General features: G+C 38.0%; 1 protein-coding gene across 3 annotated transcripts in view; it reads right to left on the bottom strand.

Annotated features, from left to right (window-relative positions):
• Positions 1-19087, bottom strand: part of LOC126266638 (serine/threonine-protein kinase Warts-like) — a 198482-nt gene that overhangs the window by 17715 nt on the left and 161680 nt on the right. For all 3 annotated transcript variants that reach the window (XM_049971047.1, XM_049971031.1, XM_049971040.1), the window contains exon 6: positions 4785-4963. In XM_049971047.1, coding sequence (XP_049827004.1) covers positions 4785-4963 — 179 coding nt within the window. The remainder of the gene's footprint in view (positions 1-4784; positions 4964-19087) is intronic.

The raw sequence follows: 19087 nt of genomic DNA, 5'->3' as shown, positions 1-19087 counted from the left end.
AAGTAATTTCATGAATGTACTCATTAGGTTTCACAGATTGCTGTAATTCTGCAACAAATGTGACACATTTGTTGCACGAGCAAAAAATTTTGGAAGTTCAAGAGTAATAAATTGCTCAATAACTCAACTCCCACTTTTTTCTGGGAGGATAATTATACTTTGTGTCATTATTATTTTAAAATTTGTAATCTATCAAAGAACTAAAGCAAATACAAAAAATAAATCTTGAAGCTTGGTCCTTATTTAGTATGTATTACTCTTGAATATACATCAATTATATCTGTGCCAGTAATGCTTTAAAAAATGGCATAAATGACTGGATTCCTAGGCCCAATAATCTTCTGACTGGCTAGTCTCCAAAATGTTAAACGCATGGGCTTGTTGAAAAGTAATTCCTCTGAATTTTTATGTGAAAATTCTTGAAGCTTTTTTTAAATAAAACGTATATTATTAACATTCTACATCTTTATCCTTCATGTCTACATATTTGCATCACTCTGGCACTACAAGACTCTGAATTGTTGTAGCGTGTAACATGACCGTGTGTAAATTAACTAGATCATTGCTTGAGAAACAGAGTGTTGTAATTGAGTTTCAAATTCAAAGAGTTACTACACATGGAGCTCCTTAAGCGACAATGCCAGACCAAAACAAGTGCTGCAACATCTGCAACAACCCAATGCCTTGGGTCCACTGTCATCGATCATTCTCCATACAGTCCCGATCCAGCTCAATCTGATTTTCATCCGTTTCGAGAACTCTAAGAACACCTTCTAGGACTTCACTTTGACAGTGCTGAAGTAGTGAAAGTACAAGTGAGGCTATGGTTCGAGGAACAAACCCAAACATTCTAAAATTACGCCATCAACAATGTGGACTCTTGTTGGAAGAAATGTGTTTGTCAACAGAGAGACAATGTTGAGAAGTAAATAAGTAGCCATGAAGAATAATAGAGACATTTTGTTTAAAAGCTGCAAGGTATTTCACATTAAAAAATTTACTTTTCAGCAAGTCCTCATAATATAATTGTTATTGTGGTCTTCAGTCCAAATACTGGTTTGACACAGCTCCCCATCCTAATCAATCATGAGCAGTTCTCTTTATTTCTGAACAACTACCGAACCTACATCCATTTTAACTTGCTTACTGTATTCATACCAAGGTCTCCCTTAACAACTGCACTCCGCCTACCCCCTCATGCTTCCCTTCATTACCAAACTAACAATTCCTTGATGTCTCATTCTATGTCAGCCAATCCCTTTTAAATTTGAAATTTGCCATAAATTTCTTTTTTCCTCCAATATGATTCAGCACCTCCTTATTAATCATTCTTTCTACCTATCTAATCTTCAGTATTCTACTGTAGTGTAAAATACAGCAGAAAAATTCAATTATGTAGACTCGAGCACAATATCACAACTTTAAGTTCGTAACAAAAATGCCAATTGAAAAATAAACCCCATATCTTTGTCACAACCTGCAGGTCACTAACCAATAAAAATTGTATACAGTATATAAAATGTATTATTCAAATTAATCTATATTACCACCACCTAATATCACACGCTGCCAGGGGGTAGGGGGTGGTGGTGCAAACACCCCCCCCCCCCCTCTCTCTCTCTCTCTCTCTCTCTCTCTCTCTCTCTCTCTCTTTCTCTCTCTCCATGACTTATGTTTCTTTTCTTTTACTTAATAGGGTAACAGCAAGTATAATGGCCAGTGTGGGCATAATTATGATCTGAATTTGTGACTCCATACGGTAGTGCACTCACACAGAAGCTGCATAAAGGTGCCACTTGAAACCCCCCTCAGTTACACATAGTCATCTGGAGGAGCCAAGATATCACATTGTTTACATTCTTGTTTCATGTGGTTTTGAAACTTTCTGATTTGAGGGAAGTTTTTTGTTTGTGAAGTTAATACAAATTTACACCACAAATTATGTAACTTTATAAATACTGAATCTTAATAAATAAAACAATGATCCAATGACAATATTATTATTACTATTATTATTATTATTATTATTACTATTATTATTATTATTATTATTATTACTATTATTATCATTATTATTATTATTAAATTATAAAAATATTTTATTTTTTCCACATCTTTAAATTGCACACGCATAACCACAAAGAAGAAAATCAATGAAGGCACCTGAGTCACACGTAAAGAGCAATACAGCCAGTGAAGGACAGCATCGTTAACGAAACTATTGCAGCCACCTATCAAGTTCGAAGGAATACATTGAAGTGTAGAGTTTTCAAGAAAAATCTACATGATACTGGCGACAAGAAGGTATTTGGAGGGTTCCAGTATGCTTTTAACCTCAAAACAGGAAAAGGAAATTTTTTACCATCTCCTGCTGTTGGAGAACAGATTTTTCAGCACGACAGTAAGGGTCTGCAATGTGCACCATTTGTACTGGCCAAGAGTAACAATCTTCCTCACAGTTTCAATAAGGAGAGCAGAATGGCTAGAAAAGGGTGGTTTGCTGGTTTCTGGAAAAGGTTTTGACACTGATGTTGAGGTCAAGTGCTCAGGAGGTGCAATGTGGCCCCACGAGCAGAGTGGGGCTATTAGTAAAGACAAAAATGACTATTTGTGCAAAAACTGTGGTTAAAATTTTTTGAATCCTTTCCCTTTATATTTTATCCCTGCCACCCTTTATCCTTCTCACCCTTCCTAAAGAGGTGTTCTGTCACCCCCCCTTCCAGCCAACAAAACATCCTAGTCCATCCCTACTGCACTCACACTTCCAACCTCTTGCCACAGTGGTCATTTTGCTGTGGATGACCCAGGTGCAAGACCTGCCTGATTCACCTACACAGCTTATCCTACTCCAGTGTCCTGTCACACATTTATCCTATCCCATCAGAGGCAGGGTTACCTGTGAAAGCATCCCTGCCAAACACCAGCTCTGAAGCAATCAATGCAAAGAATTTTCTGTGGACAGATGTCCACCAGAATGAATGGCCACTGCCAAACTGAGGTCAAGAACCAAAGTTGACCACCCAGTGGCACAACATGCTGCTGAGTATGACATGCTTGAATTCAGTGGTTGCATCACAACTCATGCCATCAGGATCTTTCCCTCCAGATGGCAATTATCCTTAAAACACACCCTTCAATCTCATTATCCTCCTGGCCTCCATCTCCACAAGTCCACTGTCCCCAAACACACTACCCAACAATTTCTCCTTCCTCTGTTCTATCACCCCTCTCAATACACACCTCCACGCCACTCCACTCCACCATCATCATCGTCATCATTAGCCCCTGCACCTACCACTCCACCCTCCTACATTCCTAGCCTGCACATGTGCTGCCTCGATAAGAGCTGTTTTGTAAGTGAACTCTCATCCAATCTATTAACGCCTTCATTTTCTGATTAAGCCATTGGTCATCTTCATCCTCATAATCTGTCTTTGCATTCACATTTTGCCAAGTGTATTCCTCTTAAACTTATCACCATTTCTTAGCCCTGCCCTTCCCATCATTTGTATTATTGCACTCTTTTTGAGTAACTGTGCTGAAGTGTGAGTTTAGTTCATTCTTAGATGGGTTTCTTTATGTAACCATAGCACTTTCTATCAAAACCAATAACCATTTTATCTCATAAATTGTTATTGGCTTCTAATTCACTGTGTTTTAACAGCTCAATCTCTCCAATATACTTTCAGCTGATGACAGTTTCAGCAAGTCCTTAAGCAATAAGGTATTGCTTGATGTTTGTCTCTAATTTCTTTTAAAATGAAACCATGAGACAGCCTTTCCCTTGCTCATTATTTAACTATTTACTCCTAATACCCAATAGTTCATATATTTCTTATTTCTCTCCTTAAACTTCACAGCAATACAATTCCAAAACTGAAACAGCTCTCTAGAAACAATAATAATTTAACAATCCTGTTAAATGACAATGGAACATGACTGAAGCACATGAACGCCTGTCTTCCTCGTGCACAACACACTATTTTTTGTGATTAGTTTCCTTGAATAGTATTGCTTCTTTGACCAACACAGGAAAGTGAATGTAAAATAGACAGTCAGAGAAAAGGAGACAGATGAGGAAAAAAATAAGAAAACTGTTTATTATTTCAAAAGCAATTGCTATAACTGTTAAAACATTTAGTCCATGGTGAGACAAGATGATCAGTGCCTTCATAGAAAAATGTTTCCAGTTGTGTGCAGAACAATTATTGTAGTCAGGCACGCACATAGGTGGGTCCACATGTTGCCAAGGTTGATTTAACTATGCTTAAAAAGTTTTGCTGCAAAGCAACTGAACATTCCATACAGTCAATATCTTTCCCCATGCGATTTCAGTAGTTTTGGAGTCTCTCAAGAAAGACATTCACAGTTGTCAATTTGCTTTTGAAAAAAATAGGTGCAACCCTGGGCACAATCATGTTTCCATAGCCAAATGCAAATATTTTCCATGATGGCACTGACCATCTTGTCTCACAGTGTTATAAATGTATTAACAGTAATGGCAATTACTTTTGAAATAATAAACAGTTTACTTACTTTTTTCCACCTGTATCTTTTTCATTTGAACTGCTCCTTATATTAAGTATGGGACTGACGGAAAAACTATTCTATGGAAACGAAAGCGAGCAAGAATTTGTAAATCTACCATAGGAGGGGAGTGTGGGGATGGGGGTGGGGAATTGAATTTGGATGTTGTCCATATACAGCCTCAATGTAAAATGAATATAACTACAGGAACAACGTACAAATAGACACTAACAGTGTTTTATTATAACATTTCTTACCATTCCTTTGGTAATACTTGGAGTTGTGAGTCCACCGGAAACCCGTGCAAAGACCAAAGTCTGTTAATTTTATGTGGCCATCCCTATCAATGAGTATGTTGTCTGGTTTTATATCACGATGAATAAACCCCATTTTATGTACACTTTCCACTGCACATGTCAGTTCAGCAATATAGAACCTAATAAAAGAAAGCAATACTTATCACATATTCTGATCATCTCAAAATCATACAAATTAAAACATTCAACAACACAGGTCTGTACATATTGTATCATGCATGTTTGAAGCATTGTGAATGGTTGTTAACATAATTACACTTCTAATCTGCTGCATATTATGATGTTTTGAAACAAGGATAAAAATAAATAGTTGGATAAGATGTCGATTTTACAAAATAGAGCATTCTCCTAATTAGAATCAACTGGATATGAGTATTTTATATGATGTCAAACTACAAACTAACTAATGTGATGCTTATACCTTAAAACAATCAAAAATTACATGATTTTTACTGAAATATTGCTTCTATTAATGATCTCATATTTTAAAAATTACAGGCATTATTCAAAATTTGTAAGTAACATTTCTGAGATATAACTCAAACACCTATAAATAAGGAAATGGAAGTGCATTTCTGAACAGAAATGCGTATTTTTAATTTACTCATTCATTCAAATACAAGGAGGTAAGGCCAATGTCTCAAAATGCACTTCATACAAGAGTCACACACACAAATAGCAAAATTCTATGTGCCTTGAAACAATTCTTGACATGTTAGGAAACTAGATATACAGACAATGCCAGTAACCCATTACAATATGAGACATTATGACGGTCATGTTGCAAGATGTTTGCTGTCAGAAGGGCAAGGGATACAGTAAGAGGAATGTGCAACGAGCTCATGCACAGCACAAGTAGCGAAGTCCTTCCAGCAAACATCAGCTGTCCCACTGTTAATATGGTAAATTTGTTACTGTTTGTAATTGAGCCGTGTCACGGCTCAGAATTTTTGGTTTACCCACAAGATTATTTCACTTGTTTTCCCCGCAGCGATAGGGGGCATGATCACTGAGCACTGTTGGCGCTGGTGCAAGAAGCAACAGTTTTTGGAGGACGGCTCGGTCCGTATATGGTGACAGGATGGAAGCGGTGGGAAGTCAACTGGTGCCAGCCAATTAAGGATTGCGATGAGCGTAGCTGTTTGCGAGCTTGTGGGGAGGACAGAATGCTCGCTTCCTTAGCGTGGTTCTCCATGACCAGCGGTTGTTTGTTGGGCCTAGCACTAGAGTGTAACAGGAAACTGCATTGGTGTGATTCTCGTCACCTGGCTAAGGCCAAAATTTTCATATACTTTTATTATATTTCATGATCATTACTTTATTATGGGGTTGGTACTTGTAGCCAACATTTTGTGATTTGAAATACTTCAGAGAATATCATCATGTGCCAAGTGTCTACTGTGAATAATTCTTAATTTGTTTCATAGTGTATGGCAGGGTATCCACCATCAATGATCATTTTCTGAAAGTTCTGCCCAAGTTATTATTACATTAGACATTGTTAAATTTGGTGCGTTTAAATTGCAAATTTCCTAATTCTACTAATATTGCTTGGGATAAACCCATCTATTTCTTGATATTGCTATATTTGTGTATTAAGTTGTGTTTCTTCTCGAGGCTGGCTGAATTGATTTTGGAACACGAAGGGGAGTATTTAAATGAAAATTTGCTAGATAACACAACTGTCGTGAAATTAAAACTTGACAGTGTTTACTCATGCCACCAGTTGTTAATGTTATTTCTGTCTACAGCTTACTTAACTGATGTAAAATATTTTAGAAATTTCGGGTATTTGTCACGAAAGGTGAACTGATGTCATATGGCATTGACATTTGTGTAGGGTTTATGTAAGCTTAAGTGAAATTAGAAGGTAAAAAAAACTGATTATCATTGGCACATTAAAAAAAAAAAAGCTGGCTGTAGGGTATTTGTTGCACTCTTGCCAAAATGGATTTTTTAAGGTTTGATTTACATGCAGTACAAATCACAAGTTCAATATTTTCCTGGTGTAATTGTTAATATTTGTACATGTTGCACTATTGTACGATATAATATACCTTTTACTGGCAGTACCTTTATGTAAAGTTTCAGAGTGTGGCTGCATGTTCTTCTAGAGATTTTTTTTTTTAATTATTGCTAAAAATTCCTTTTAAACTATTAATTGTATTAACTTGGATGTACAACCAATTATTGTTAAATAATAAATTTGTGTCAACAAGGCTTGGACCAAATAAATGCGCCTACACCTTCCCCATCCTGGCTCTGCTACCGTCTGTACACCACAGTAATTTAGACTGTAGTGCCAATGCCAGCTGACATCACTATAAGCTGCTGCAGCTTCTCCTGGCACTGGTATGATGGCAAGCATTTACTACACGACTCTTTATATTTTGTAATTAGGCAATTAAAAAGATGTTATATCTCATCCAGAACAATGACATGATGAGATTTGTTTTGGTATCGTGTCACACAGATGTCTGATATGGCTGTGTTGTCATTGAAATTGGTTATGGTAATCCTAGCCTTAACGATGCCTTGTATTGTGGCAGTTCAACATTCCATAATAAATCTCTGGTCTGATGTTGTTGGTGGGAACCTACTGCTATCAGGTGCTAACAGAAAAGAAAAATTTCTTTATAGTTGTGGGTTTCAATCACGAACTCAGCACTTCTAATATGGTCATATAGTCTATGAAGCAAAATAGCAAGGCAGTTATTGGCATGGATAATGGACACACATTCACATCGAGTGCAGTTAAAACCCTTAACTGCTCATCCTGATTCAAGTTTTAATTGTTTCCCTAAATTGATTAACATTAATGCTGGTATAGCTTCTTGCCTACAATGTAATACCTGCCTCCCCTTATCCTCTCCTATACTACCAACCCAATGTTTGACCACCACACACACCTCAAAATAAGTGATATTGGAATACAGGATTATTCGTAAGCACCTTCACAGTTTTAGAAGATGACTGCACAAAAACTACAAGACATACAGAAAAGATACACATATCAGTGGATAGAGCACTCTCCAAAGTTTTAAACTCACTTTACAGGTGCTCAATACAGGCACTGTTTGTGATGCAGTAAACATTAATAAACACATGCAATTCATTGAAGTGGCTGGGAAAATGCTACAGTTCTTTGGTCTGGAAATTATGTTGTCTGTTAATTATGTTGTCTGTCTTAAGGTGTGAATTAATTCAATCCAACAGCGCAAAGTGGATGATCTGCCTACATGTTGCAACATGTCTAACCCCTAATGCAATTGCACCAAGGCGTATTAATGAATCGAAATTTGGAGGAATGCTCTATCCACTGATGTATGTCACATTTCTGTATGTTTAGTAGTTTCTGCACAGTGATATTCTGAAACTCTGTAAGTCATTATGAATAACTTGCATACACACATTGCAGGAGTAACCACCTGCATCTTCTTAAAACATTTAACACCACCTGCATCTTCTTAAAACATTTAACGGACCAATCTCTGATGAAATTCTTGTAAGACTTCACACTGAATACACTGAGTAAATGGAAATAAGGATTAGAGTTTAACATACCATCAACAGTGAGGTCATTAGTTAAGGAAAGGGTAGGAAATGGCCATCTCCTTTTGAAAAGCATTATCTCAGCATTTGGGTGAAGCAATTTATGAAAACCATTGTAATAGTAAACCCAGATGGTAGCATGTGGATTTGATCTGTTGTCCGTCAAATGTGAGTCTAGTATTCAAATGGTTCAAATGACTCTGAGCACTATGGGACTTAACATCTGAGGTCATCAGTCCCCTTGAGTCTAGTGTCTTACCATTGTGCCACTTTCTTGGAAAACACGCAGTGTGAAAGACCCTTTTTTGGGTCAGAACTGCAAATGGTTGGAAAAGAATGTGTGTCACTCCTGTCTTTAAAAAGGGTAAAAGAATAAATACACAGGATAATACATCAAAATCCATAATATTGTTCTGTTCCCAGATCTAGGGCACATTCTTAGCTTGCAACCATTATGACAAGCCTGGAGGAAATAAACTTCTCTCAAAGAAACAGCACAAGATCAGGGACAATCACTCGTACGAAACTTGCCTTTTTCACACATGATATCCAGTAGATACAAATTACAGGCAAACAGGTAGATTCTTAGATTTCTGAAAAGTGTAAGAAATTGAGAATGTGTGCTGCCATAAAATGTATGACAGTCTGTGTTTGTCAGTTTATTAGGAATTTAACAACAATCACATATGGCATGTGCCAAAATGCATAAATTTCAAAAGTATAACACAAATACATGATAAATTCATAGCACAGAAATATTTAACACCACACAAAACCAATAATGATTTCCATACGAGAAGAAAGCAAGAAAATTTTTAAGAGCCATCTGAAGATGGATTTGTAATAAATCTGAAACCAGTAATGGTTAAATTTAAATAAACTTTTGGCCGAGATATGATTGTACAGAGCATCTTCACAAATGTGTGCTTTAACTTGAAGATTGTTGTTGGTAAAAGACCAATTGACACTAAAGTAACATCAGTTATGCCCCAATGGAGTACAACACAACTGCTAACATTCACAATATAAATAAAAAAATTTATTATATAGTGTCAGCAGTAGGATGACTGAGATTTGAGCAAATAGAATTACTCAAACGAAACTCAGCAAGGCTGGGCCAACTGGTCTACGGCCATCAACGGCACACCATTGAGTGCAAACAGCTACATAAACAGTGGAAAAGCTGAGAAGTGGAGACAGCATTACAGTTAAACAAAGTCCAACAAGTAATACAAAGAAAGAAACCATGAGATACAGTGACAGCACAGTCCGAAAACCAATGGTGCATTAAGAGGACGAGGCGATAGCAAAGTGAATACACCACTGACCCCGTGTAACTGTGTAGCAGAACTTATAAGGCAGCTGTGAGCTCCAAATGGCCACCAGAACTATGTGTGATGCAGCAGCAAACCTTGCTAGCACTATAGGCTGTAGCAGCTCTGCCTAGTGGCCGAGACCCAATTCCATGCTCTCCAGTGTGTTTTAAAGTTGCTGGGACAGGATACCAGACACCTGCCCCTTGTCTGGCTGGAAGCATCCTGGATGATGTTTCAGAAGGTGAACCAGTGGTGTGATTGGTGTGCCAGCACTCCAGCTGGTGGGAGAGACTGGAAATGTCTGGCATTTTGGTGGGACATGGCGATGTGGGTGTTGTTGATTTTGGTTGTGGAGGCTGTACGAGATCTTCAGTGTGTTGAGTGACATGATATGCCAACCCATGGGTGTTAACAACTATTGCTGACATTCACGTATTTTTCTCTGTATGAGCACGACCACAATGCTGTGCCTGGCAATTATTATCCAGAGTGCTGGGTCCAGGGCTCCTGAGGCTTTAAGATCAGAAGATGGAGAAACTTTGGCTGTGTTCACTCATGCTGAAGCTTTGGGCTATGGTCTTGGGTACAAGTGATCCCATATGTGCTCAAGAACAGCATAGGCACCATGCTTTCGAAATTTGCTACTTAAATGTCAGCATAATATGCTCAACTTCACAACTGAGTGACATAGTGGACTAACAACGCAATGGATAGAACTGTCCAAAACCCATTACCCTGAATTGCAGCCCCACTGCCGAAAAGCATAGCTTGTAGAAACCCTTCTACGCCTCAAATCTGATCTAGCACATTTGTTGTAGCTTTTATTGTGTTGGACACCATGCTTACTACAAATGGTTATTTAGAGTAACTGTTCACAACTATTAGCCACATAAGAGTTCAAAAAAGGGTTCAGAAACGCGAAATGAACAAGATCCCAATGTTAAAAGGATGGGACAAGCAGCAAAAGATTGGGAGTCATGCTGCCTGAAGTCAAGCACATATTAAACAGCCATGCGCCATGGTTTCCACCCCCCTATTTAAGCCTGGTCAGTATATGTGTTGTCTTCCTAGGACTTTTATCTCTGATATTCCCCAGTGCCCATGAAGAAGTGGTTGTAAAACCTGTGGCTGCGGGGCAGCTAGAATGATGAATGACTATGTATCTATATAAGCATCTTTTAGGAGAGCATTGTTGATGACAGACCAACAGTGGTAGATGGAAGATCACATGTGGGCTTCTTAATTTTTGTTCTCTGAAAAATTTTTTTCTCTGAAATTTATGTGGTCCACCCATGGAGCACATAGAGCATTTAAGTTGTAAGATCAGGTCGCAGTGAGTGTCAGCAGTAATTAGTGCAGCCATTGTAGAAAATCCTTCCAAGGTCTGCCTCCTTTTTGCGTCTACGTGGAAACACAAAATTTCCCTCTTGTCAAAGGCAAGGTCTCATGGGAACGAAAGATAGCAAGTCCACATTTGCATATTGTGCCATTGGCTTATACTCAATTGCATAAATGTAAGAGTTCAGAAAAAGGATCCAGCATTGGAGACATTATGCAGTATATTCTGGAAGGCTGCAGCGTGGTCCAAATGGTACTTTCAGCAGTTTGTAGTCCATGATTAAAGTAAAGTTAGTAACGAGTAGCTAAACATGGAACTTTCATATGTGAGCAACTTCTGGGAAGAACCCGGAACAACAGTTCACCCTTCTCAAAAGAGCTCGCAGCTTTTGTAAGTTTTATATGATGGAGTAGATAGTCAATAGCTCTTGCCTAGCAATCAGTGTGTTCAATCCCTTCTTTGTTTAGCCAAGTTCCCAAGGTACTCCATTTGCTCCTCCAAACTTTGATTTCTCTAAGTGGCACTGCATCACATCATGTAGTAAATAATGTGTAAAGGTTTTGCAGGAATTCCCAATGTATAGCACCCAAGACAATTAAGTTGTCTAGATAGTTAGGTGGAAGAGGATATGGGTATGGGAATGGTTAACTGTTCCAGGTATCACTGGAAGGTTGCAGGAGTAGAAGAGATCCCTAAAGGCAAGCATCTGTATCCGTACAATCCTAAGGGAGCTTTGATAACTATGTTTTGAAACTTCTCATACAGTGATATTTGCAAATATGCATTGACAATGTCGATTTTAGACAAATATTTTCCTACGAAAAGTTTTGTGAGGAGATCCTCTGGAAGTGGTATAGGGTAGGTTGCTACTTGTGCCTGACCATTGATTGTTGATTTAAAAATGTCACACTGCCAGAGGGAGCCACTGGGTTTCTTGACTACTACCTGGCACATGGTCAAGGTGCTAGTGGAATCGATCAAGTTCTTCCCTAAGGACTCTGGAATCGGGCATCATGTCTCATCACCAGGAGGTATGAATCTGGATGTCTGTGGTGCATAACAGGACAGGTTCGAATACAGGTCACTGATGAAGAATCCAAACAAGAAGGCATCCAGACTGAAAAAGTTTCTGGTTGAGTGACTATTGACAATAAGCAGCGTAGTCAGCCATGTGATCTTGCAAGATGTGGCACTTGTGAATTAACCCTGAGGGGAACTGAACCATCACCTTATGCTTACCAGTGTATTGGAGGTTAGAGATAATGTTAGAGAAACTAGATGAGTAGAGGTTTATTAAAGAAACTGTAGTTCCTGTGTCCACATGAAAACAGTCATCTTTGTTCACAATTTTGAGGTTTATAAATAGCTTATTGGCAAAAGGACTGCATGGGGGACTACTGCCTATCTCTTGTGCATGTTGTAAACTAGATGTGATTGTCCAAGCAGTTTATGGCAGACTGTCGAGAGATGCTCATCCATAGTGGGTGCAGTGCACCCAGCAATCTGTACACTGCATGCGCAGGTGCTGTGAAGCAGTCTGGGTGTGGCAAAAGTCCTCACTCCACAAGCTGACGTGGTATGACTGGCTGTTCAGAGACCATTGATACATCTTATATTGCATGTAGCCACTGACTTGAAAGTGGTTGGATGTAGTATCTGTTCACTGATTATCCTCTTATTTATATTAAAGATATTAAAGATTATTTTCATGCTTTTTCTTACATGTCGATAAATGCAAGGTAATGTCGGTATTTAATTTCTCATCAAGAAGGCAAACAGCACACACTGAATTATCTCGGAGACAAGCAAAAATTCTAGAATGATGCTCGTGAAACTCAACAGACTAAATCATTCCAATCCGATATTGCACAAGCTTCTGAATAATAAAAAGGAGTACGAGACTCCTGAGATGAATTTTTTGTGTCTGCCATGCAACTGAATCCACAGAATACAGAATTACCAAAGGTGGACTTTGCAGTTCATCACAAGTTTGCTTAGTGTGCACACAAATATCACAGAAATGAGTACACAATTAATTCCAGTGGCAGTTACTAAACATGATAGGTTACGAGCATAATGAAAACTTCATTTCAATAGTGCATGTTTTTTGACGACTCAAAATACATGTTACTTCCTTGCATATGAGAGGAATTCCCTTCTATCAAGGTGTACTGATGGTTGTTTTTCCCCAACACCATGTGCAGATGAAATTGAAAGTGGAAGAATAATATTGGCCAAAGCTGTGTTTCCAGGGATGCATCCCATTTAACTTTTTTGGAAAAAAATGAAACTATATTTTATTTATATTAAAAGGCAGAAAAATCACACACGCTGCAGCATATTTACACTGTGCAGGTCCAATGGATAGTAAACAGGGGAATATTGATACCAGGGCATGAAGTCTTTGTGAATTTCATTACATGTGCTCAGTTGGGAAGTAACTATGCCTCACAGACAGGGACATGAAAAATATATGCAGATGTCAGCATTTGACAGAGGATGTGTACTTAAGCTCAAAGAAGCTGATTAGAATAATTGACGAACTGCTCAAAATTTAAATAAGAGCTACATAATAGTCTTAATGTGGTCAGATTTTAAATACATTTTGAGATTGCATTGCTTTCATTGTTATGCTGTGATGCGATATTGCTTGTTCAGTTCTGTGTTCAATGTTGAAAGAGAGATGCTGTGATGTGATATTGCTTGTTCAGTTCTGTGTTCAATGTTGAAAGAGATTAAGGCAAAGAGTGGAATTCTAATACAGTTTTGGACACAAAAAGAATAGTACAATTATGCAGTATTTCTCATCCCTAATAAATAAATAAAAAAATGAATTTGTAGAGACTGGTGATGAAAAATGGCAGGTGTGATGAAAGTAAGGAAAAAGAGTTGAAATGAAACTGTGTGTGCTAGAAATGTGCCACTCACATGTGGGCCTACTTCTATAAATAATGTCAACTGTATGGTATATTTTCTTACAGTAATAATTTGTAAACATCAGAGTCGGCAATAGGTCACTCGGAGCACCACTTATTTTTTTCCATCACTGACACTAACAAATTATGTAGCCTTCACCACACACACCATTTGGTTGACTAACTGGTACAAATACAGATTTAGAGCAGTAACATTTTCCTGTAATTGAAATACAACAGGGCATTCCCAAGAACAAGCATGTTTCCACAGTGTACGAAACTAACACATCCAAGATGAAATATTTCCTGAAAGGGGAAAAAGCAATGAAAGAAAGCAGTCGTATGTAGTGTGATCATGAGGAACAGAAAAAATGTAATGTGTTAGAAACTACATGAAAGAAAGTCACAATAAACAAGTGAATTCATACACAGAAAACAATTATATTCAGCCTTATTCATCTTATATTTTTCTTAATGTATATTACTCAATTACTCCTGGCATCTACATACAGATGATCATGGCATTCGTTAGCAACATAGCCCTAATTGATATATGCACACAACCTCCTGCACAGAGACCATGGTAAAGCCCAATATATGCGAATTTTCAGATATAGTGTATAACAGTGTCGCACCAAGATTCAAGACACCATCAACCATGTCTTAATCTTGTTTCTTGTACAGCCAGTGTACAACCATCAATTACATTGTCAGTATAAGAAATGACATCACCGTTGTAATATACACTACCAGTCATTAATTTCAATACACCCAATAAATGACATCTAGCTCTCTGTAGATAAGGTCTAATACCATGGATACAGTTCAGGAAGCAAAGGAATAGTACAACAGTTGTACACGTCATGATTTTTGTTTGTGGTCATCGAGATACAATAGTATCCAACAAACAGTGTTGTGTACATAAACATTATGTACCTTTCTGATATGTTTGTTTACCTACTTGCCGACAGACACTGCATTTGGTGCACCTGTGTTGTTCCCTGTAGTGATGTGATGTCCGCAGCAAACAGCAAGCATTTTGTGATACGTAACATGTGGTCCCTGCATGTCAGTTCCTTCGTGACATTGAAATGCGCACATCGCTAGTATGGCTCCATGAACGAAGATATCCACAGAAAAATGTGCTGTAATTGTAGTTTATAACAGGTTTATCTATTCACCAAATTGTGAAACAGTGTAGTGTGTCTATAGGGGGAGTGCAATACGCCCTTCACCGCGAGAAGACAACAGGTAGCAATAAAAACATACCACAACCAGGATGACTTCGTAGAACAACTACAAGTGACGATAAATATATCAGAATTACCAGTAATAGAAATAGATTCAAAACAGCACCCCCAATTCATGCAGAATTGGTAGAAATGAACACAACAACAATATCTGTTGCAATAGTAGACTGAAGCTGGCTTGAAAGAATGTCACACAGCAAGAAAACCCAATAAATAAACAGAAGAGTCTTGAATGGGCTAGAAAACAATATAATTGGACATTCGAAGAGTGGATGAAGGTGTTGTTCACCAATGAATCACAGTTCAAGATTTTTGGAACCAGAAGGAGAATATTTGTTCGCCAATTTGTAGGAGAAAGTGTAGCCCAGCAGTGTGTTCTACGCACAGTTAAACACGGTGGAAGTTCTATTATGGTTTGGGGATGTTTTGTGGGAGATAGAGTTGGCGACATTGTGAAAATGGAAGGGTATATGGATAATAAGCAGTACCATCGCATACTTCAGTATCATGCCACATGGAGTGGACTGCGCTTAATAGGAAAAGGGTTCACCTTACAACAGGACAATAACCCAAAAACATCGATCGGCATACTGTATGAACTAGATTGCATCAAAGGAAAAACAAAGTACTGAATGACATGGTATGACTGTCCCAAAGCCCCGATTGCAATCCCATTGAAATGGTCTGGAATGAAGTGGAAAAATGTATCAGGGAAGTTAGTTCATCCAGCAAAGAACACCTCTGGAATATTGATAAGGTTGTGTGGAATCATATAGGTTCACAATACCTACAAAAACTAATTGACCACATGCCTCGAGTTCGTGAGGCAGTCATTAAATCCAAAGGAGGATACTTTGATGAAAGTAAAATATAGTGATTGTGATGTATTATATATGTGGAAGTTAATATAATTTATTTTGTGAGAAATAAGGTTTGATTTGTGTTGTGAATCTGAAATACCAGAGCGTATTGAAATTAATGAGCGGTAGTGTAATATATGAATCCAGTTTACTGAAGTGACAGAATCATTCTTTCTTACATGACAGCTACGTTTAATTCAACTGGTCAGTACATGCACATAGAACATTTTTGAGTTCTGCATATTTTTTTCATTATTTATATTCATCTATCCCTCCACTAACGACTGAATGTGATGGATGTCACCACTATGGTCTTTTAATGGCATTAAGAGTAAACAGTACCTATCTCCAATCTCCAGTTTTTGTCAGTTCAGTCTTATCTCCAGTTTTTGTCAGTTCAGTCCAAGATCAATATCTCTGAACTTCCCAGAAGGGAACTTGCTTTACAGTATATGCATGGTTACCCATGCCATTGACTTTAACTTATTGTATTTGCTTCTGTTCTCGGCAGTCTTAGTTTACACTGTGTTTTTTTCTGAAGATTAATTTCCCTCTGAAATACATTTTATTTATTTTGTCTCTTTGTATCCATATTATATTTTATGGGTCCTGAATTATTCTCTTTAGAAGCTTCTTCTACCCTGCTTGTTGCTTCTTTACATTTTTATCTATGACTGTTCCATTTGGTTCTAATTGCACTCTGTCCACCAGTGATATAATGATGCTTCCATCTGTCATGCTAATTTCTCAAGCCTGTTTGTTACCATCCTTGCATGCTGTTTCCTAATGAAGCCAGGGTCCCGAGCAATTTTCTAGATTATTTCTTGAATAGTGTAATGTCTTTCATCACATCTGTTACTTGTATGAACGTTTTGTTCTGACAGATAGCATCTCAGTAACTTTTGAGCGTGCATAACAAGTTAAAACTATGTGTCAGACTGGAGATGAACACAAATATCTGCCTTCAGTAAACAGGCAGAACCAATGAACAATATGAGCTCTTTTCCTAAACCGGGAGGGGGGGGGGGGGGGGGGGGGGATGGACAGGATGGTAGGAGGAAGGGGGAGAGAGGATGATGTTGGTAAATTTGTATCTGGTCAGTAATTGAAATACAACAGGCCATTCCAAAGAATAACATAAAATTTTTCCCATATGCTCTGATATTATTCAAATCGGGCATACCGCTCAGCTTTCACAGTGCACGAAACTGAAACACACAACATGAAATATTTCCTGAAAGGGGAAAAACAATGAAAGAAAGCAGCATGTGCTGTGATTATGCTGCATCTGAAAGGAATACTACTTTCAATGGTGTTATGTCGTAGTAACTTGAACTCCCTACCAACTACTCATTACTTGATCTTTCGGAAAAGAGCACAGCTTCAATATTAGTGAACCCAATCTCCTGTGTCATGCCCGCAATTTCTCTCATTCCATAAGTGATCACATCAGCTTCTAGCATTGGCACAGCACAAGGACACACTTTCCTCCATACACCATTAATATATTTTAGAGTGATGTAAGTCCACAAATCTCTAATAACACTGTCACTTGAAAATCTTAATAGTAAGTTCCAATAATAGAGAATGAAAGATGCTACTCAACATATAGCAGATATGCTGAGTCGCGATAGGAACAATAAAAAGATTCAAACAATTATAGCTTTCAGCCATTAAGGCATTTGTCAACAATAGACAGACACACACACACACACACACACACACACACACACACACACACACAAAACGCAACTTGCACACACGTCTGCAGTCTCAGGCAACTGAAACCACATTATAATTGTGTGAATCCTTGTGTTGTTCCTATCGCCAGAATCTCCGCTATATGGTGGGCAGCACCTTTCCTTCTCTAATATTGTTACATTCCATCCTGGATTTTGCATTGTTTAATAGTAAGTTTGTCATTCGAATCACATTCTTCTCTGATGTTTGAGAAAATTTTATGCATGTAGTATGTCTTGAATGTAGAAATAACTGCGTGGTCCATGTTGGAAAGATGTAATGTCAGCAGCAGAAATGGAACTTCAGTGTTTTAATTTGAATCCAAAAAGGAAAGTGAGTAGTTGGGAACATTATCAAAGAAGAGAAGAATTTTGAAAGGGATCTTTTTCTTTTTCACAGTATGCCTACAATTCTCTGTTTAGTTCATTAACAAATTGGCACTGATAATAACAGAAATCATCCAACATTTTTTATTCTATCTCCAACAAATTGCCAGTCTTCTCCTGTCACAACCCCTTAGTGCCCTAGAATCTTGAGAATATAACATCACGTGGGAGTTTCACTTTGCATTCTGCTATAATGTTTCCACTGAAAAGAAGGGTGCATCAGTCCTTGGCATCTTTAAATCCCAGCACTGTATTCCTTTCTTTCTTTCTTCCCCCCCCCCCCCCTCCCCACCTCTCCACCCCCCTCCCCCCACACGCACACAGAAATCAACATGCATGTAGGCATTTGTTTCGAAGATATGTCCGTTTCATCAAGGTTGAAAACATGTTTCAAAGTATAGTCTAATTTCTTTAAACATCTTTTTAAATTTCTTAGCTCCAATTTTATCTAGCACAGCTGCCTCTCCTGTCATTTTAATGTTGTGAAGACCAAAATGAAGGTTGAAGTGATCAAACCAACCTGAGCTGGTCAAGAAAGGTGTTGGATCGGCTGCATACAAGATCTTGGGTTTAGCTTGAATAGTAGCTCCAGAGAGAAGCACATGCTGTGTTAGTTGTGGCCCTCAATCCAATGGATTAGCATTTTTCCCATTCTTTCCAAGAGATTTGGTCACTCTAGTCACACTTAAGATAGTTGAAGATTGAGTTTTTCAAAATGATTTCGCATGTCAAAAATAATTTTCACAGTGGAGTCACCATACACCAAAGCATGCTGAATGTCTAGCAATCTAAATCTTCTAACTTTGTTTCTACTGAATACTACCTCCGTACATGATTCTTTTTCTCAACAGGTATCTTTTTTTTCCTTTTACCCAACATTTTAAA

This window comes from Schistocerca gregaria, chromosome 1 (assembly GCF_023897955.1).
Source record: "Schistocerca gregaria isolate iqSchGreg1 chromosome 1, iqSchGreg1.2, whole genome shotgun sequence".
NCBI classification, from domain to species: domain Eukaryota; kingdom Metazoa; phylum Arthropoda; class Insecta; order Orthoptera; family Acrididae; genus Schistocerca; species Schistocerca gregaria.
Note: the sequence above shows the minus strand (reverse complement) of the source record. Positions and strands in the feature narration are given on the sequence as shown.